Genomic DNA, 18,428 nt, shown 5'->3' on the forward strand with positions numbered 1-18,428 from the left:
GCATCTGGATCTAGCCCTTTGGAAAAGGCAGAAGCTTCTGACACTCATTAATGAAACTGCTTCCTAGCATGTTCCACCAAACATTTAAAGTACCAAAATGAAAATAAGAATAACCACAAGATGATGCTATTTTCCCCTCCTTTCAAGCTGTACGGTTAGAAGACTAGTTTTTGTTTGTCTGTTTTTTAGAGGAGAATTTCTGATCAGATTTCTCATGATTAAAATCCTGATTTGTCTAGAGTCATCACCATGGGTCTCTGAATACATGCTATGTGCATTTGACTTCTTTTGACGTATGTGTTTCAAGACAAGTCTATCTTACAGTGGCCATTAATTCATTTGGGGCTCCTGCAGTCATAGTTGGAAAACAGAAATGAAAAAACAGAAATGCCCTTTGGAGCCGTAACCAAGAGAAATTATCAATAGTCTGTCCTCTCCCATTACTAGGGAAGTCAGAATACATTTAATTTAGACCACAAACATACATTTTTCAGATTTTTTCCCCCTAAATGAGTGTAAAATTAGTGTGCACTGAACACTCCCTAGTTTTGGTAAGATAATATTCTAGGAGCTTTCAGGCAAAGGAAGACTATATAGAATGACTCTGCTGTCAGGCTCTCTTCCAGATAATCAAGAATCAATTTACTAATTTCTCAGTGACCTGTTTTGGGTTTTTTTGTTTCTTTAGTTCTGATCTCGGTTACATTGTCTTTCTTAGGCTAACTCAAAGAGAGGCTCCTTAAGTAATTGGATAGTCCGTGGGGAAAGGTGCATTTTAATCATGAAAACCCTTGTAAATTCGGTCTACTTGGCTTGCCTTGTGGAAAATTTTCCACTGGAGGTGAAGTCTAAGCCTTGGTTTTCCTGTTAATTCTGAGATGATACCAGGTGCTTAGCACAAGGTGGCGCCAGTGAGCTGTAGAGGAAGGTACTACAGACGTGAGCACTATGGCCTTTTTTCCCACCTCTTCCCCTCAGACCTCATCTCCCCTGCTTCCAGCTTCCACCAAAGGCAGAAAACAATCCATGGTATTATTGCTGGGAAAGGAAAGGATAAATGAATGTTTCTGAAGTCAGCGTCGGAAGCATTCTAAAGCAGAAATAACAGTTTGCTGAGTTTTCTCTGGGGTTTCTGCCTCCCCCTGCTAGCTCCTTTTCCTGGATGACTGCCCAGAAGGCCTTTGCCCTAGGGTTTCCAGTCCCCTTCTCCTCTCGTGGGGAGCCTGCAGCCTAGGCAGGAAGTGGTTAAAGCTTCTGGCTGCTCTGCAATGGGGCCATCTGTGTTTGATCAGTCCAGGCGGAAAGGAGGGGGCTGGGGCCTTAAAGAGACTGAAAGCATTCCAGAGTAGTGAGAGAGACCAGAGATGGAGAAGGAGAGAAGGCACCGCCCCCAGCCCGCCTCCAAAGCTAACCCGCCGGCTGGAGTGGAAGAGGCCGACCGCACACACTCTGGCCCTACTATTCCACTGCCATGGGGCCCCGCACTGCGCTCATCTTGCTCCTTTTGTCATGGTTGGGACCCCTTCAAGGACAGCAGCACCACCTTGTGGAATACATGGAACGCCGATTAGCTGCCTTAGAGGTAAGTGACTCTTCTGGCCCAGCCCGGAAGGATTCCATATCTTCTAAGTTGATTCACCCAGTTTGTCAGGGACCTGGGGATGGATGACAAATTAGGCTCTGTAAGTACCTACAGAAACCTCCATCTTTTAATAAGGATTCTCAGAATTCCAAGTCTTCCTCTTTCCCCACATCCATAGAGTGCAGTGCATGTGTGCTCAGACTTGTCCGACTCTTGAAACCCCATGAACTGTAGCCCACCAGGCTCCTCTGTCCATGGGATTCTTAAGGTAAGAATACTGGAATGGGTTGCCATTTCCTCCTCTAGGGGATCTTCCGGACCCAGGGATTGAACCCAAGTCTTCTGCATCTCCTGCATTGCAGCCGAATTCTTTACCACTGAGCCACCAGGGAAGCCGACATTCATAGTGCAGTTCTAAAGCAAATAGACCTCTGTGTTTCACCCCTGGGATTAAATGGGATAAGGGAACAGAGTGGAAATGAGAGCTAGAATTGCAAGGATTTATCCATCTCAAGAGGAGCTGATGGTTCTATTAAAAGTTGGAAGTTCTCAGAGAATCTGCAACTTGCTATTTAATGGCTTGGAGCCTGTAGCATCCTAATTCCTAAGAGGGGGATAGCATAATGGAGCAGAGATCCCTTCTCACCCTCATGCACTTAGACTGCCCTAGAGGCTCAGATGATTCGGTGGCACTGCTCACAGAGAGCAGGCCAGAGGATGCAAAGTCAGGATAGGGGCCTGCGTGGGTCTTAGCCCAGCTCTTTGCACATTTAGCGTCTTGAACATTTTGTTTCCTTTCTGTGGGGATTGCGGGGAATGCTGATGACTGCCTGAGTTTGTGCCTTTTTCCATTCCCGACTCCCTGCTCGGGCCTCTTCCTGCCTGGGAGTTGTGACCCTGCAGCCCTCCTTCCTGCTGCCCCATCCCTTCAGGAACGGCTGGCCCAGTGCCAGGACCAGAGTAGTCGGCATGCTGCTGAGCTGCGGGACTTCAAGAACAAGATGCTGCCGCTGTTGGAGGTGGCCGAGAAGGAACGGGAGGCGCTCAGAACTGAAGCTGACACCATCTCCGGGAGAGTAGACCGTCTGGAGCGGGAGGTGGACTATCTAGAGACCCAGAATCCAGCCCTGCCATGTGTAGAGGTTGATGAGAAGGTGACCGGAGGCCCTGGGACCAAAGGCAAGGGCAGAAGAAATGAGAAGTACGATATGATAACAGGTAAGCTAATCTGAAACAGACCCCTGTGTTCTTCCTTGGGTTTTTCCCTTTTTTCTCCTTATCCCAGTCTATTTGGCTGTATCTTCTGGAGTCTCTTTTAGGGAAATCTCTGTAATATCAGGTTCATTAAGGAGAGTTTCTGGGGACCCAGGCCTCTGGTGCCCTTTCTCCCAATCTTCCATAGAGTAGAGGTATTCACTGGGCAAATGCCCGCTCTTGTCCAAACTGCCCACCCAGGGAGGTTCCTACAGTGAGCATCTAACTCTTGCCTGTATTTCCTTGTCCTGTGTTTTTCTCCTTTCCCACGAGACTGTGGCTACACAATCTCTCAGGTGAGATCAATGAAGATCCTGAAGCGGTTTGGTGGCCCAGCCGGTCTATGGACAAAGGATCCACTGGGCCCAGCAGAGAAGATCTACGTGTTAGATGGGACCCAGAACGACACAGCCTTTGTCTTCCCAAGACTGCGTGACTTCACCCTTGCCATGGCCGCCCGGAAGGCTTCCCGGGTCCGGGTGCCCTTCCCCTGGGTAGGCACGGGCCAGCTGGTGTATGGTGGCTTTCTGTATTATGCCCGGAGGCCCCCTGGAGGGCCTGGAGGGGGCGGTGAGTTGCAGAACACTTTGCAGCTCATTAAGTTCCACCTGGCAAACCGGACAGTGGTGGACAGTTCAGTGTTCCCAGCGGAGGGCTTGATCCCCCCATATGGGCTGACGGCAGACACATACATAGACCTGGCGGCTGACGAGGAGGGCCTTTGGGCTGTCTATGCCACCCGGGAGGATGACAGGCACTTGTGTCTGGCCAAGTTAGACCCACAGACACTGGACACAGAGCAGCAGTGGGATACCCCGTGTCCCCGCGAGAATGCCGAGGCCGCCTTTGTCATCTGTGGGACCCTCTACGTCGTCTATAATACCCGCCCCGCCAGCCGTGCCCGCATCCAGTGCTCCTTTGACGCCAGCGGCACCCTGACCCCTGAAAGGGCAGCACTCCCTTATTTCCCCCGCCGATATGGTGCCCATGCCAGCCTGCGCTATAACCCCCGTGAGCGCCAGCTCTACGCCTGGGATGATGGCTACCAGATTGTCTATAAGCTGGAGATGAGGAAGAAAGAGGAAGAAGTTTGAGGGAGCTGGTCTTATTTTTTTGAATTTCTTTCACTTCCATACATTTATATCCTGACTAAGTTTCCTGCTCTTCATTCTCCAGATGTGGGCAAGTTGTGATTCAAATCTCGTGTTTTTAATCCATGGAAGCTAAATTCTCCTGGCCCCATGCATTTCACATGGGACTCCAGATCTTAAGGAATCCTTTCTGAGCTAAAAGAAAGCAAGCCCCAAATGTTCACTCCTCTGCTGCCCCATGTAAACAAATTACAAGCCAGTGAAAGACGACCCAGTTCCAGAGCTCTGACCCTTAAATATATGGGGGCAACCACAATGATCAGGCAACAGAATATTTCTGGCCTCAGTGGGAGTCAGGGGAGAGAGGGTGAAGAGGAGACTTTTAGCTCTGCCCTCTCTCCCTTTCCCTTCAGTGCCCTAGAGAATGGGACTCATTCTGTACTGCAGACTTTTGCATTAAAAGGAAAATCCACTGCTCCTCGGCTGTGTGTGTTTGGGGTAGCCCTTGGATCAGATTTCTCCCCATGATCGTCCATTTTCTCCTCTGCCACATAGCCACTCCTTAAGCCACATTAGGGCCTTGGATAGGCTCCCAGGCCAAGGCAGAGGGGCTACTCTAGTTACAGACTTCATCGGGAGGCGCCTGGGGAGGCGGGGTATCCGCCACTTAGGGAGGTTGGGCGAAAGGCTTCCCTCCACACCCACCGTTGTCCACACCAGCCTTCCCAGAACCCCAGATGGCACCGCGCCTGTAGCCACGGGACTGGGGCCCAGGGGCAGAGCTTCCAATTCCAATTCTCTGAGGTTTTGAAGCAGAAAATGGATTTTAGTCACACTGCAGTCGAACGTGGGAACTAGAGCCCTGAATATACATGTGTGTTCAGTAAGAACTGTCTCACTTCTGACGTGGGCTCTGTGCCGCCCCCTACGCTGAAGCCCGCTCCCATCTCTAGCATGGGGCTCACCCCCAGGGCCATGTTGCTCAATTGCGCTCTTGGTCTGCAGCGCTCTGATTTTCCGGCTGCCACGGCGTCTGCGGTTTGGGTGAGGAGGAGGGGCAGTGACCACGTCCTTACCAGTTTCCCAACACATCTTCTCTCCACCCACCTCGCCCCCACCTACCTACCTCAGTCCCGGACCTCGGGGAGGTCTGTCCAGAAGTCCTGGAAACTTAACCCTTTGCTGCCTAGCACCCTGGCCTCTGGTCGAGACGTACAGAAGGCCAGTGCGGGAAGGCAGAAGGGACAGATGGAAACCTAGGTTTTGGAGTCCATTCTCTAGGCATCTGCTGAGCTCTGTACCAGGCCCCATTCTAGCCTCATCCTCATGTCCAACATTCAGGAGCACGGTCCTCTGATGGACAAGATCCACTGCTTTGACAGTGAAATTGACCTCGGAGCAGCCCTGCGGGGGGGTGGGGGGGGTGTCCTGGTTATTAACCTCTTGGCAGGAGGGGAAAGGGACCTGGTCTTTTCCCCCGAGGATATCTCTCCCTCGCCCAGCCCCGGCCCAGGGTAAGGTTGATCAGTCAGGGCCCTGCCATCCTCCTTTTGTTTTCTTGTCTCTCCGGGCAGAGCTGCTCCTGACGTAGGTTGGGGAGGCAGGGGAAAAAAAGCTCTGAAGCACCTCACAAAGGCCCTATTGTGGGGAGCCCGGGACGGGGCGAGGGTGTGTGTGGGGGGGGCTCGCTCCCATTCAGTTCTCCGTAATGTGAGGCTGGCAGCAGTAATCACCACCTGTCAGCCCACAGAGGCGTCTGCCCACGGAACATCTGGTTCCGCAGCGCACGGTGCACGAGAGGCTGTGGAGGAGGAGGAGTTCCCGCAGGCCTGGAGACAAGGGGCCCGGGCTCCGAGGAGGGGGCGTGTACACGGGGCGGGGCAGGGGAGGGGAGGAGCTCGGCTCTTTAATGTGACACTCGGGTAAGGGCCTGACCCTAAGCTGCTGGATAGAGGACGGGGCCCTGTCTGTAGAGGTATCTTGATACAGCACCAAACGGCAGAAGTGGCTTTTTGAAGACCCTGAGGAGGGAATAGCTCTGGGACTGTGTAAATGACATCCGTGTGAGGCTGCTGCTGCTGCTGCTAAACCGCTTCAGTCGAGTCCGACTCTGTGCGGCCCCATAGACGGCAGCCCACCAGGCTCCCCCGTCCCTGGGATTCTCCAGGCAAGAACACTGGAGTGGCTTGCATTTCCTTCTCCAGTCCATTAAAGTGAAAAGTGAAAGTGAAGTCTCTCAGTCGTGTCCAACTCTTAGTGACCCCATGGACTGCAGCCCACCAGGCTCCTCTGTCCATGGGATTTTCCAGGCAAGAGTACTGGAGTGGGGAGCGGGGTGCCATTGCCTTCTCCGTCAGTGTGAGGAGTGAGGACGAAAAACTGGTCCTTCAACCTCACCATGTGTGTGCCTATCTTTATGTCATCTTTCTTTCCCGGGTTCCTCAATGAGGAAAAAAGCAGCTTTTTTATTTACTTTTTTTTTTTTGCTTAAATTTTTTTTGGAAAAGTTCACTCAGACTTTTCTGAAAGGGCAGAAATCTCTGAGGTCTTGTCACTTCTTACTTTCTGCTTTTCTTTTTTTCTTTTTTTTTCCTTTTTGGCTCCTGTACAATAGTTAGTGCTATTTTGGAAGCCGTTTTAGAAGGTGAGTGGAACTGTGTGGGCCGATCCAGTGAACTGTCCAAATTCATTAACGGAAATTAACTGCCGCTTAGAGAGAGCACCTTGGTGGCTGAATCCTATCATCAGAAAACAGCTTCACAGCCCCTTCTCAGACCCTCCATTACATGTCACTTGACAGAAGCAGGTTATGACCTCTGGTTTGGGTTGAACAAAAGACAGTGGGAAGCAGTGGCCCTAATGGGGGAGAGAGGGGCTAAGAGTCCATGGAGAAGTTCCACATCTGCCTCCAACCCCCAGCCTGAAGACAATAACCACCAGGGATGGGGATGCAGGAATGGAGTCAAGAAGCAGGCGATGCTGCTGCTGTGGGGACAGCTGTCTGCCAGATGTTTGGTCCAGGCGTGTGTCTGCATCACAAGCAGGGTCGAAGAGGTCCCCTTTACCCCTACTCTGCCCTCAAGAGTTCCCCACCCTCACTTCCCAGCTCTCCTCTTTGTTCTCAATATCCTTTCCTCCCCAGCGCTGGCCTTTGTGTCTGCCCACGAGAGAAACCAACGTGTTCATATTGTCACTTTTTCATGGAGGAATCTGAGCCAGTGTTGTCTTGAGTCCCAGATGGTGGGGAGGGAGAGGGCAGACTTATAAGGAATGAAGTTGTTGATTCAGCTGTCAGTGCTTCCTCTGGGATCGGGCTCTGAGCTAAACAGGAACCAGAGTCCTTTCCCTTTTCCTCCTCCAGTCGCAGACTTTCTGGATTCCTTCTCCTAGCATAGGGACCCTTCCCCAAGTTTCCTGGAAGCATCCCCTTCCACCGACCCTTATTTCTCTACCTGCTTTAGGTCAGAACATGCTCACTATGAGAGCTGTGGAGATGGTACTGGTGTGTCTCCCAGCCTGCAGGATAGGACTTTTAGCCTCAGCAGTACTGTCTCTGCTCTAGGAGGGCTCTTCTAGGCTTCAGCCAGAGGGCAGGAGCCATCCTTCCACCCTTAGCCCCTCTCTGCAGCTGCAGCCTCTCCTGTTCCTCTGCCCCAGCAGCCAGGATGCAACCTTCTCTGCTGCCCCGGCCACCAGGGCTGGTAAGCGCTCCTCTGCCTGCTCTTTAACTTCTGCTCTCACAATGCAGAGCTTCAAAGATTAAATCTTTATTTATGGATTTAATTATGCCACAGAAGAATTATAAATGTGGAAGCCAGTGTATTATTTTGCAGAGCAGAATGAGAAAGTAAAAACGAAGGCCTCTTGGCAGCCTCTCTCCAGAACATGGGTTCTGACAATATCTGGAGTTGGACACATCTCCAGAACACTCTGACATGACCTCTGGGTCATGACCTCCAGCCTTCCCAACTCAGCCTTCTCTGAGAATGGACACCATACTTCCTCATCCACAACTGTGTGGCCCAAGGGGAACAAATCAGATTGCCTCTCCTGGGGATTTAGAATTGCGATCAGAGACGTTAGGTCTGAGAGAGTGTCTGGAAGCATCTTTTCCCTGCCGTGGAGAGACAGTAAGAGCCAGACCACAGAGGGCAAAGGATGAGGAGACAGCAGACAGAAGCAGAGGCAGGGGGAGGGGGCAGCTGATGCGGGCTGTGAGCAGTGATCTCAGCCAGCCCTCCCATGGTCACAATACCTCACTAGCCCTTGGGTTCTACCAAATGCCTGAATCCTTAAATACTCCCTTTTCCTGTTTGCTTTTCTTAATTTATTATTTTGCTCAAGTCATATGAGTAGTTTTCCTACAACCCAAATCTGACTCCTCATCTTACCTTACCTTCCCACCAAAAAAATCACCCCATCCCCTGAATTGTTGGGCACATGGCCTTGAGGCCTTGACTCTTTACAGTAGTGACCCCTGACCTTTTGGCACCAGGGACCAGTTTTGTGGAAGACAATTTCTCCATGCACTGGTGTGGGGAAGATGGTTTCGAGATGGTTCTCATAAGGAGCATGCAACCTAGATCCCTCACATGAACAATTACAGTAGGATTTGCGCTCCTATGAGAATCTAATGCCTCCGCTGATCTGACAGGAGGCGGAGGTCAGGCAGTAAAGGGAGTAATGGGGAGGAGCTGTAAATACAGATGAAACTTCCCTTGCTCAAATGTTGTGTGGCCTGATTCCTAACAGGTGCAGGACCTGCTAGAGGGGTTGAGGACCCCTGCTTTAGAGTGTTCCTCCCCGCCTAGGACCTAGAGGACTCACTAGAATAATGAAGAATCTGTGCAGGCCTGTCCTGAATCATTGTACCACGGCTGGCTCACACCATTTGTCCTTCTTGACACCTCAGAGATGGCGGCTCGGTTACCCTCCCCTGTACCAGCCCCTCCTGGTGTGTTGCTTCTTTCTCCATCGTAGCTTATAACACTGTATTCTCTGCAGTAGCCTGGTGCTACTTTAGGGTCTGGCAAGCTTGGAATCAGAACGCTCCTTGGGTTGGCATCTGGCTCTGCTCTGATGCTTTGAGCAAGTTACTTAATACCTTATCTATGAGATAATATCTGTCCAAGAGGATTGTTGCAATGAGGGTTAGAGACGATATATGCCAACTCTTTATCAATGTAGCTCTCAAGCCCCGCTTCCATTGGGAGGCCTTCCTGGCTGTTTCCAGTCTCCCTTGGGCCCCCACCCTCCGGCAGGCTCAGGGTCTAACCCTCTGGGCCCCGATTTACCCTGTGCGCATCCCAGGTGGAGCCAGGACCATCACGTGTGGTGTCTTGCTATTCTTTGTGTCCCCAGGGCCTCACCCAGACCCTGGCTCAGAGACGAGGCTCAATAAATACTGTATTTGTGGTCCCCCGGGGAGACTGTGAACCCTTGGAACTCTGGGCAGATTTGTCCCCTAACTCAGTTCGGCAAGAAGTAGACGTTTTTCGTGGCATTTTTCAATTCAGTTGGACAAAGACGAGCAAAAACAGAATGCAGTCTCTTTTCAACTGTGGGACATGCTGGCCTTCTCACAGTGACAATTTCTAGCTCCTACATCTAAGAACGCCTCAAAGTAGGCTAAGCCCTGTGGCCACAGGGGAGGAAGGCAATAAAGCTACAGAAGGCAGTGGGGAGACCTTTGTTGTTCAGCATCTGGTTCACAGCAGGGATCATGGAGTAGTTAAGCCCATTCCCTCCCCAGCCCTGCCATTTCCTATCATTTCTCTTTGAGCCCAGGTTTCCTATTAACTTCTCTTTACTATTTTCCTATTTCCTATTACTTCTCTTCGAGCCTGGGTTTCTTCATCTATAGAATGCAGATAATACCAATTCCACGTATTGCTGTGAGAACGAAGTGAGGTAATCCTTGTAAAGCAGCAAACCAGTGCCTGGCACATAATAGGTGCTCAGTAAGCATTGTTATCATTATCGACATCATCTTGATTGCAGGAGTCTTCTCAGATTAAGAAAGGCTCGTGCTTTTTATCTCCTCGGACTTTACAACAATTCCATAAGACAGGCAGTTCTCAGGAGCCTGAGGAATATAAGAGATTTAATGATTGGTCCAAGATTGCATCGTGGTAAGTGTCGTGGGGCCAGAACACAGTCTTAGAGGCTATGAGGAGGAGCTGGAAAAGCTGGAGCTCTGAACGCAAGCTGAGTTCAAATCCTTGCTCAGGTGCAGCGCTCCCCCACGGTCCCATGGATCTGTCTCATGCTCGGATGAAAAAGACCCAGGGAGGCTCCTTGCTCCAGCCTCTGACCACCCTCCAACTTTTTTTCCAGTCGCAGCCTTTGGAATCAGCCACTCAGTTGTCCTCCATCAGCCAACACCATTTTGGGATTTTTTTTTTTTCTTTTTTTTTTAAAAATTTGCTTTTACAATATTGTAAAGCAATATTGTAATTGCTTTACAATATTGTATTGGTTTCTGCCATACATCAACATGAATCAGCCATAGGTGTACCTATGTCCCCTCCCTCTTAAACCTTCCTTCCACCTTCCACCCCCTCCCCTAGGTTGCCACAGAGCACCGGTTCTGACTCCCTGCATCACACAGCAAATTCCCACTGGCTATCTCTTTCACATGTGGTCATGTGTATGTTTCCATGCAACTCCCTCAATCCGTCCCACCCTCTCCTTCCCCTGCTGTGCCCACAAGTCTGTTCTCTGTGTCTGCACCTCCACTGCTGCCCTGCAAATAGGCTCATCAGTACCCTCTTTCTAGATTCCATGTCTATGTGTTAATATACGATATTTAGCCAACATCATTTTTTGAGCTTAACTCCTTATTACTGATCAACCATGAACTGATGTGAAGAACTGACTCATCGGAAAAGACCCTAATGCTAGGAAAGATTGAAGGCAGGAGAAGGGGAAAACAGAGGATGAGATGGTTGGATGGCATCACCAACTCTATGGACGTGAGTTTGAGCAAGCTCCGGGAGATGGTGAAGGACAGGGAAGCTTGGCGTGCTGCAGTCCGTGGGGTTGCAAAGAGTCAGACACAGCTGAGTGACTGAACTGAACTGAACTGATGAACTCCCAGATTTGTCAGAATTATTCCACTGAGGTGGAGCCCGCCATCAACCACCTGGTCAGCATGTCTGCCGGCCTCCTACGCCTACCTCTCTCTGGGCTTCTATTCCCACTGAGATAATGTAGCTCTGGAGGGCCTGGGCCACTTTTTTTTACAAATTGGCTGAGGAGAAGCGTGAGGGTGCCAAAGGCCTCTTGAAAATGCAAAACCAGTCGGGTGGCACCATGCCCTCCTCCAGGATGTGCAGAAGCCATCTCAAGATGAGTGGTGTAAAACCTGGGACACTATGGAAGCCACCCTTCTCATACAGAAGAACCCAAACCTGGCCATATTGGATCTGCATGGCCTGGGTTCTGCCCACGCAGACCCCCACCTCTGTGACTTCCTGGAGAGCCAGTTCCTAGATGAGGAGGTGAAACTCTTCGGAAGATGGGTGACCACCTGACCAACCTCTGCAGGCTGGCTGGTCCCCATGCTGTGCTGGGTGAATATCTCTTCCAAAGGCTCACCCTTAAGCACGGCTAGGAGCCTCAGGAGCCCAGCGACCTTTGAGGAGCCCCCCTAAAAGGGCTTCTGTCTGAAGCCCCTCTCTGCAACCACTAGGCAGCTTTTAAACCACCTTGGAGCCCTCTCCCAATCCTTGGACTAAATAGAAACAATAAAGCTTTTTGCCACCAAGGGGAAAAAAACATCCTTGCTCAGCCACTCACTGGCTGTATGATCCTGGGCAAATCAATTCTCTGAGTGTCAGTGAGTGTTACCCACTCACAGATGTGTTGTGAGTGGTAGATGGACTACTGTGTATAAAATATCTAGCAGAACATCCAGGAAAATAAAGGTGCTCACTGCATGCTTGTCCCCAGGGCTGTGACTTGCAGTCCCATATCAGACAGTATGCAGCTGGCGTCCCTGCGTGGTGATCAGCCGTCTGTCTCAATCTACTGGTTCTCTGGCTGCCATCGATCTCCACTTGTACATTGTCTATGGGAAGAGAGAGCACGTGTTTCCCACCATAATCGGTACATGATCAACAACAGCAGGGTTGACAGGTGTCCTGTGCCAGCGGTGAGGGAAGAAGGCAGGCTGTGTGGAAGCACCTCCACCCTTTCTCTGCACCTAAACCAACTCCACCAGCAATGATGTGTGTGTGTAGGTCTTAGTTTTCTTTTTAAAAAAATACAGTGCTCCCAAGCTGCCTTTTCCCTTCTACCACATGTTCTCCCTTCGAGATATTTCAGTTGTTCAGCATGTGTCCCTAGAAGCCATCACTATTGACTTTTTGGATTTACTTGCTGTTGGTTTTGACAGATCCTTCGATGCACTTTGGTTGCACTTGGTCTTACAGATACTTATTACTGTCCAATTGCACATGATTTTTGTTTTGTGGCTGCTGAATATTATATTCGAGACCTGTAAATCCAGGCAGCTGTGAAATGCATGAGCTGTTTTCCATCTATTCTGCCTGTCCTTTTGGAGGAAGGAAGATAGTGTGGAGAGAGCACAGGGAAGGGAGAAAGACCTTTCCATCTCAGTGTGATGGGTTCGTGTGGCTGAGTGTGCAGGCTTTGCTCCTCATCCACTCTGTGACCTTGAGTCAGATGCTAACCTCCTTGAGTCTCAGTGCTCATTTGCAAAGTAGGATTATGTTATCTGGATTACCATCTCATAGGACTGTTGAGGATCAAGTCCTAATGCCTAAAGCTTTTAGGACTTTCAGGAAGGAATCTTAGGAATCATTGAGTTTAGCTCCCTCATTTTACACTCGAAGAAATTAAAGTCCAGAGAGCCTTTTGAGGGCAGGGACCATGTCATATTCATCTTGCTATGCTGGGGATCCAGGCAGAGTCAGGCGCCCATGGGGTGTCTGATAAATACTTTGTAAATGAGTTGAGTGATCAGCTCGCAGTGACATATCTATGTTTTAACCTCTTGGTGACTCAGGGTTATCAACATCAATTACTGCATGGTGTCGCTTTGCCCTGATGCCTTCAGAACCAATTATGCATGTACAGTGCGGCTATGATGCTTTTCTTCGTCGTGTTTCTCCTCTCTGCTCCTTCACCGTTACCTGTCAGTGCTCCCTGTAGCCTTTGGGGCCACTCTGAGAAATCTCCATCACTGTTTCTAATTGGCTGTCCACTTAGGCTTGGACGGAACAAGAGTTAAAAGGCTTTGAAAGATTTCAAGTTGGCAATCACGCCAGGTACTTTTATTGGCGTCACAAGGAATGTGGCAGAGTATTCTACAGACCGGAAGTATAGCCTATTTTAATCTGGAAGAGGCTTAATGTCATCTAGTTTAGGACCCTCAAGTCATGCGAGTATTTTCTAACTCACCATGCCCTTCCAGGGCCTTCCAGCATGATGTGATCAGTTTACTCACTGATTTGTGAAGCAGGTGTATGGTTTATGCTGGCAGTGACTGAAGATTCAATGTTCTACCCCTGGAATATCTGCCTGATGACCTGGATTCTTAAGCATTTTTCCCTCCCAGCAGAGGGGAAGTAAACACACACAGCTGTGGATTTCTCCTCTCATTCCTGACTATGACCTACAAATTCCCTTCTCTTTCTCTCTCTGTCCTTTCCAACCCTTAGTCCAGATTGAGGTGAAATATTTTTTTACTGCTGTATATTGTTTAGATATCTAAGGGAAGTTTTAATGATGTAAGCTAGAAACATTAGCTTAATAAGTAGGTAAGGGAAACGTTAGTTTTATCAGTGGGTTTTTTTGTTCGTTTGTTTGTTTTGGTTTTTGGCTGTCGCTTGTGGCTTGCAGACTTAGTTCCCCAACCAGGGATTGAACTTGGATTCACAGCAGTGAAGGAGCAGAGTCCTAACCACTGGATGGCCAGGGAAGTCTTTATCACTGGATTTTAAATTGAGGTAGAAGTAATCTCATTTAAACCGGGCTTTAGTATTCATTTGAAAGCCTGTAAATTGCAGACAAATTATCAGCCGCAAATTGGGATTTATGTTCTGTGGGTTTTTAATGAGGACAAGGAGGCAGCTCAACACTCTTACTGATTTATGGTCTGGAAAAGATCAGCATGGCTTACCATTTCCCTGAGGATGGGACAGTGGCAGGGCCCAGAGCAGACATCTGAAATTCGGGTTGTAGTTCAGCCCTATTCTGCCTGCATAATCTCAGATTCCTCATCTGTAAGGTAACAGCAATATTGGTGTCTCCCTCACAGGGGCAGTGTGATGACTAAAATGAGATAACACATGTGAAAGTGTTTTGTAAATCACAGAGCCACACACAGGTCTGCTGCTCTGAGCAGGTTTATTGTAGAGTGTCTCGTGACTGTGCTGGGAATGGGACAGGCCGAGGAACCTGTCTGGCAAGAAGGATAAAGGGGATGTTGTACAAATAAAAGACATCATTAGGAGAGTTGGTTATTACAAACAAAAGGAACTTATAATAAGTAGCTCAGACTCTCAAAGGGGATATGATTTCTATGGAACTTGGACCCTGTTATGAGACTGAACTGCTATGAGTGGTCATCAGAAGGCAGAAAACGCAGTCATAGACGGTATTCAGGCTGCAAGGTCAGAACACCACGCCATGTAGAGTGAAGCCCAGTGCCTGGTACAGTGCGTGCATGCTCAGTCGCATCTGACTTTGCAACCCATAGACTGTGGCCTCCCCTCTGTCCATGGGATTTCCCACACAAGAATACTGGAGAGGGTTGCCATTTTCTCCTCCAAGGGATCTTCCCAACCCATACATCTCCTGTGGCTTCCACATTGGCAGGTGGATTCTTTACTACTGAGCCACCTGGGAAGCCCGCCTAGTTACAGAGCAGGAAGCAAATCTGGAGGTGAGACACACATCTGAGTTAGGGAAGGTCACTGAAAGATGCTGAAGTCTGAATGGAGCTTGTGTGAAAAGCAGCACCTGTGGGAACACTGCAATGTCAAAGCCAGCTTGGACAGGCAATTGATTAATGAAAAATGTAATGGATAATGGTGAAGTATATACTATGTGCTTCCTCACAATTGGACTTTCCTGGTGGCTCAGATGGTAAAGCGTCTGTCTACAATGCGGGAGGCCCGGGTTCAAGCCCTGGCTTGGGAAGATCCCCTGGAGAAGGAAATGGCAACCTACCCCAGTACTACTGCCTGGAAAATCCCACGGACAGAGGAGCCTGGTAGGCTACAGTCTATGGGGTCACAAAGAGTCGGACACGACTGAGCGACTTCATTTCCTCACAACAGTCAGTGTCCACAGACATGGACATGTCTTCACAGTTTGTGGACTGGTGGTTTAAAGACATGAATGAATAGAAACCACACTGCAGTGTGGCCAGGCTTGTGCAACAAGAGGACTTTGTTTGTGGTGGGGGGGGGTGTCAATTTCTGGAGGGTCCTCAGCCTGACTGGAGGGAAGAGCCCTCTGCACACCACTCTCGTCGTCACTCAGATGGGCCACTGCAGGAGTCCCCCAACCGACGTCCTGCCCCAGAGTCTCTCCTGGCTCCAGCAGCTGTGTCGTTGTGTCTTGCTGTATGTCACAGCTTGTTAATGGACCCATCTTCCCAGACTAGACTGGCTTCCTCTTTATAGCGGTGGTAGCTACTCCTCAGGCTTAATGGATGTTTGAGAAGAACAGGGAGACGGAAAGGCACAAAGGGAGGAAGGAGGGTCTTCACTGTCCAGGGCTGTCCTCTCCTTCCAAACTTGTTCACCGTGAGCTTGAAGGCAAGTGCTCCGGACTAGGAGTTTGCACAGGTGTAAGTGCTCCTGCGGGCTTTCCAGATGGCTCAGTGGTAAAGAATCCACTTGCCAGTGAAGGAGATGCAAGAGACGTGGGTTGATCCCTGGGTTGGGAAGACCCCCGGAGTAGGAAGTGGTAACCCACTCCAGTGTTCTTGCCTGAAGAACCAACCGCATGGACAGAGGAGCATGGCGGGCTACCATCCACATGATTGCAAAGAGTCAGACGCGACTGAGCACACACCAGCACACAAGCTCTCCTGAAGGAGCAGCTTCCCTCATGAGACAGCCAGCAGCCAGAACCCTAGCCAGTCCTTTTTTTGCACAGTTTTCCTTACAAGTCTCCTAGGAACAGGGCCTCGTTGCCAGTTGTGCATCCCCTGGAGCAAGTCTCACTGGATGCCCCCCGTGAATTCATCTTCGCCTTGGGCTGCAGCCTCTGTAGAGCACTTACCTCCAGGCCTGCCACCCACAGAAATAATAAACAGCGGCACTGTTTACGGAGCCCTTGGCACCCATGCTAAACAGCACAAATGCAGTGGTTTCAAGCCTCAAAACAGTGATTCCCAACACATTTAATGAGAGCCAGACTTTGTGCTGGGGGCTCAGAAGATGTGATGACTTCCAGGCCTCAGAAACTGACTACTCAGTTGGGATGGGGGAATGGGGAGGCGGCCAAGCATAGACTGATAAGACAGGCATGGATTTTCCTCTGCCTGTGGCTGGATAGTTTAGGATAAGTGGTGTCAGAGAGCAGTGCTTCATGAGAATTCCAAGGAGGGAGTGGTTATACTCCAGGAGGGGGATTTGAAGAGGTGCCATCAAATGGTAGTATTTGAGGTGGCCTCAGAGGAAGGGCTGGACTGAAAGGGTGTCTCAGGAGAGGATACTGGCAGAAGCCCAGGTGTGGAGATTGTCGGGTGCAAGTGTAGTCAGGAAAGAGCTACTAGGTGAGTTTTATGAGAATATAAATTGCCTCTAAGGGTGTACAGTGAAATAAAAGCCCCAAACTCCCAATCAGGCCATACTGCTAAGGGAGTTCTTTTTGAGTTGAGCTAACCAACAAAGGTCCACCTAGTCGAAGCTATGGTTTTTCCAGTAGTCATGTATGGATGTGAGAGTTGGACTATAATGAAGGCTGAGTGCTGAAGATTTGATGCTTTTGAACTATGGTGTTGGAGAAGACTCTTGAGAGTCCCTTGGACTGCAAGGAGATCCAACCAGTCCATCCTAAAGGAGATCAGTCCTGGGTGTTCATTGGAAGGACTGATGCTGAAGCTGAAACTCCAATACTTTGGCCACTTGATGTGAAGAACTGACTCATTGGAAAAGACCCTGATGCTGGGAAAGATTGAAGGTGGGAGGAGAATGGGACAACAGAGGATGAGATGGTTGGATGGCATCACCAACGTGATGGACATGAGTTTGAGTAGGCTCCAGGAGTTGGTGAGGGACAGGGAAGCCTGGTGTGCTGCAGTCAATGACATTGCAAAGAGTCGGACACAACTGATCAACTGAACTAACGAACTAAGCGTGTTGAAGGGATTCGCAGATGGCGCCAATGGTAAAGAACCCACCTGCCAACACAGGAAATATGAGACACCGGCTCAATCCCTGGGTGGGGAAGATCCCCCGTAGGAGGAAATGGTGCCCCACTCCAGTGTTCTTGCCTGGAGAATTCCATGGACAGAGGAGCCTGGCGGGCTATGGTCCATAGGTTTATAAAGAGTTGGACACGACTGAAGCGGCTTAGCATGCGTGGGAGAATGAAGAGGAGCCAGTGGAGGAAAAGAGACTGAGTAGAACTAGGGAAAGTCCTCATTTCTAAATCTGAGAGGAGGAAGGATCAAGAAGGAGGAGGCAGCCAGGACCCTCAAACATTCGGAGAGGTCAGAAAGGTGAGGGAAACGGCTGGAGGGCGTTTGCTGTGGAGTGCCAGTTGGGGAGGGGAGGGGAGGCCCTGAAACAAGGCTGCTCACCGAAGAAACTGGGTGTTCGACAGGCAGGTGTGGCAGCCAGGAGGCGGACAGAGAGAGAAGCAGTGTTGAGGGAAGTTTTGTTTAAGTATTTTAAATTATGAAATATTGATATTTTAAATGTACAGAAAACAATATAATTGGCAACCATGAATCACCACTCAGACTTAAAATGTTAACATTTCTGATGCTTGCTGTAGATCTTTCTTTCTTAAAAAAAAAAAAAAAAAAGACATATAAACGTACAGATTCAGTTAACCATCTTCCCCACCCTCATGTCACCTCTCTCCTCACAGGTCATTTAAATCAGTATCATCCCCTTGTGTTTAAAACAATGTGTTTATTGCACATATCTGTACCAAGTCAGCTTGTAGAATTATTTTGTATGTTTTAAAATTCACATAAAAAGTATCTTCTATAAATGTTATTGCCGATCCATTGCTCAGTCATGTTCGACTCTGGGACCCCACGCACTGTAGCCCACCAGGCGCCTCTGTCCATGGGATTTCCCAGGCAAGAATACTGGAGTGGGTTTCCATTTCCTCCTCCAGAGGGGATCTTCCCCACCAAGGGATTGAAGCCAGGTCTCCTGCATTGGCAGGTAGATTCTTTACTGCTGAGCCACCAGGGAAGTGCCTTCTATTAAGTACATGTATGCAATCTTTTTAAGCTCCAGCATTATTTTGGAGGTTGCCCAGGATGGTCACAGAGCTCCGGC

The 18,428-nt window shown here is 49.5% G+C and overlaps 1 protein-coding gene across 1 annotated transcript; it reads left to right on the forward strand.

The window, feature by feature from the left end:
- The first annotated feature begins 1,440 nt into the window (after positions 1 to 1,440).
- On the forward strand, positions 1,441 to 4,405 carry OLFML3 (olfactomedin like 3). The gene is made up of 3 exons (XM_086391968.1): positions 1,441 to 1,582; positions 2,515 to 2,800; positions 3,110 to 4,405. The coding sequence occupies exons 1-3, from the start codon at positions 1,472 to 1,474 to the stop codon at positions 3,928 to 3,930; spliced, it is 1,218 nt and encodes a 405-aa protein (XP_086248094.1). The 5' UTR covers positions 1,441 to 1,471; the 3' UTR covers positions 3,931 to 4,405.
- Positions 4,406 to 18,428: the final 14,023 nt, after the last annotated feature.

Source organism: Bos grunniens, chromosome 3, assembly GCF_055505025.1.
Source record: "Bos grunniens cultivar Pamir isolate PY7600 chromosome 3, Bosgru_T2T1.0, whole genome shotgun sequence".
NCBI lineage: Eukaryota > Metazoa > Chordata > Mammalia > Artiodactyla > Bovidae > Bos > Bos grunniens.

Coding starts and splice junctions, on each gene's coding strand:
- OLFML3 (XM_086391968.1), top strand. CDS start 1,472: ATGGGGCCCCGCACTGCGCTCATCTTGCTCCTTTTGTCATGGTTGGGA. Junction 1,583..2,514: donor GCCGATTAGCTGCCTTAGAG/GTAAGTGACTCT, acceptor CCATCCCTTCAG/GAACGGCTGGCCCAGTGCCA. Junction 2,801..3,109: donor GAAGTACGATATGATAACAG/GTAAGCTAATCT, acceptor CTTTCCCACGAG/ACTGTGGCTACACAATCTCT.